The sequence below is a fragment of the Papilio polytes genome, unplaced genomic scaffold (assembly GCF_000836215.1).
Source record: "Papilio polytes unplaced genomic scaffold, Ppol_1.0 DF824135.1, whole genome shotgun sequence".
In the NCBI taxonomy this organism is placed as follows: domain Eukaryota; kingdom Metazoa; phylum Arthropoda; class Insecta; order Lepidoptera; family Papilionidae; genus Papilio; species Papilio polytes.
In genome coordinates, this window is record NW_013525069.1 from 1,927,278 (window position 1) to 1,929,179 (window position 1,902).

The 1,902-nt window shown below is 35.2% G+C and overlaps 1 protein-coding gene across 1 annotated transcript; it reads right to left on the reverse strand.

The window, feature by feature from the left end:
- Positions 1-891: 891 nt before the first annotated feature.
- LOC106099252 (neuropeptide-like 3) lies at positions 892-1,444 on the reverse strand. The gene has a single exon (XM_013277724.1). It carries the CDS (start codon positions 1,408-1,410, stop codon positions 961-963), a length of 450 nt encoding a protein of 149 aa, XP_013133178.1. The 5' UTR covers positions 1,411-1,444; the 3' UTR covers positions 892-960.
- Between the last annotated feature and the right edge of the window lie 458 nt (positions 1,445-1,902).

The following is a 1,902-nucleotide window of genomic DNA, read 5'->3' on the forward strand; positions in this document are numbered from 1 at the left end:
GTTATAACAATTTGGACAAATTCGTTAAGCTACTTTATATTATAAAAAAAATAAATCGTTTTTTACATCTCATTAAGTTCATGATATATTAACAATTTCATTTCCAAGATAGTCAGAAATTGTTGTAACTATCCAATGTTTACTGAAAATTCAAAATTTATGGAACATCACTAAATTGTTATTTTACTCATATCATATGATGAAAATAATCTTATTTGATTAGGTTACAAAATGATATGTAATAAGATGGATACGTATCCAAAAGCAGGCAACGTATCTTCAACACATATTACTGGAAATAGTTGCAAGTCGTCACTAGACATCAAGTGACTTGCTTACTCATTTGTAGTCTTTTTGTAAAAAACCTTAACGCTTAAGAGCGGGCACACACGTGACTAAACTATCGCACTGATGTACGATTGTCGAGTGTTTCGCAGCCCATTCAACTTTTTAGTTGCATCACTAAAATCGAGTAGTATACGCACCTCCATATAAGCTCATAGAAATCAAAGGGCAACTAAATAGTACTTTAGTTAAAGGTGTGCGGGCGCTCTAAAGGGTTATGGTATAACCGTACTAAGTGAAACACGGGTAGGTAAAGATACCACTGCGTAAACTCGACTCTTACAATCATAAATAATATTTTATCAAATCGTAATATTTAATGTACCCTAATAAATAGCTCAAGGTAGATATGTAAGATTAACGGTTAATTAATTACTTTATCTTTATTTCAGATTCGTGCGTCGGAACCCATACCTGGATTGCATATATCATTCTGATTGAATAACAAATTGGATTGAAAACCATAAAATTTCAATCCGTGTTATTAACATTTTTAATTTCAGGGACTACATTTTTTTTAAAAATAAACTTGTAAATAATTGAAAATGCTGCAAAATTGATTTATTACTTATTAGTATAGAACGTAGATTACTTTTTACAAGATAAAGTTACATTTTAATTAAGGTCATCGGGCAGGGTGATGACGGGCGCTGGGATCACCGGGTTACCGATCACCGCGGGAGGAGCGTCTACAACAATCACGGGTTCAGCTGCCTCATCAACAACGACAACTGGTGCTGGGCCTTCTTCAGGTTTCACAACAACAGGGGAACCGACAACTTGTCCTTGTTCGTTGATGTTAATGATGATTTGTACAAGTGGTTTAGTTTGGGCAGGTGCGATTGGGTCATTGATGATAGCGGGTCCGATAGCGATGGGTTCGAAGTTATCGATGGGGGCAGGACCACCGCTGATCCCGGGGTTGATGATAGCTGGTCCGATAGAGATGGGCTCGCCTTCTGGCATGATGACGGGAGCAGGGCCGGCCGCTCCAGGCTGGACGAAGCGGTGTGCCGGGCTTGCGAACGCCGCGGCAACGAGAAGGGTGAGTACCAGGAATTTCATATTTGTTCTGGAAATCAGGATTACAATTAGAAGCTATATTACCACTTAGAACTGTTTAGTTTGTTTTAAAAATATTCAATTAAATTCAAATCGGATAAATTAAAACGATATTGTCCTGTTAAATCACTTGCAAAATAAAAAAAAACAATTTAGACATTAATAGCACGTTATGGTCAAAAAATCCAACTTATTATTTCTTCATGATTAACTACACTAGTTAACTAATTAACTAATTAACTGATGATTCACTAATTAACTACACTACACTAATAAGTAACCTAATAAAAATCACCAAACATTTCTCTATACCTTTTTTTTTTTTTTATAGTAAAAGGGGGCAAACGAGCGACGTGTACACCTAGGTGGTCATAAAGTACTATATTAAAGTACTATACAATTTATATATTTATTATGATTTAATTTTTAACGTATCATCTTTCTTTACGTACCTTTGTTGTGACTTCGAAATTTAAACAAAAGTTTTCCTACAGT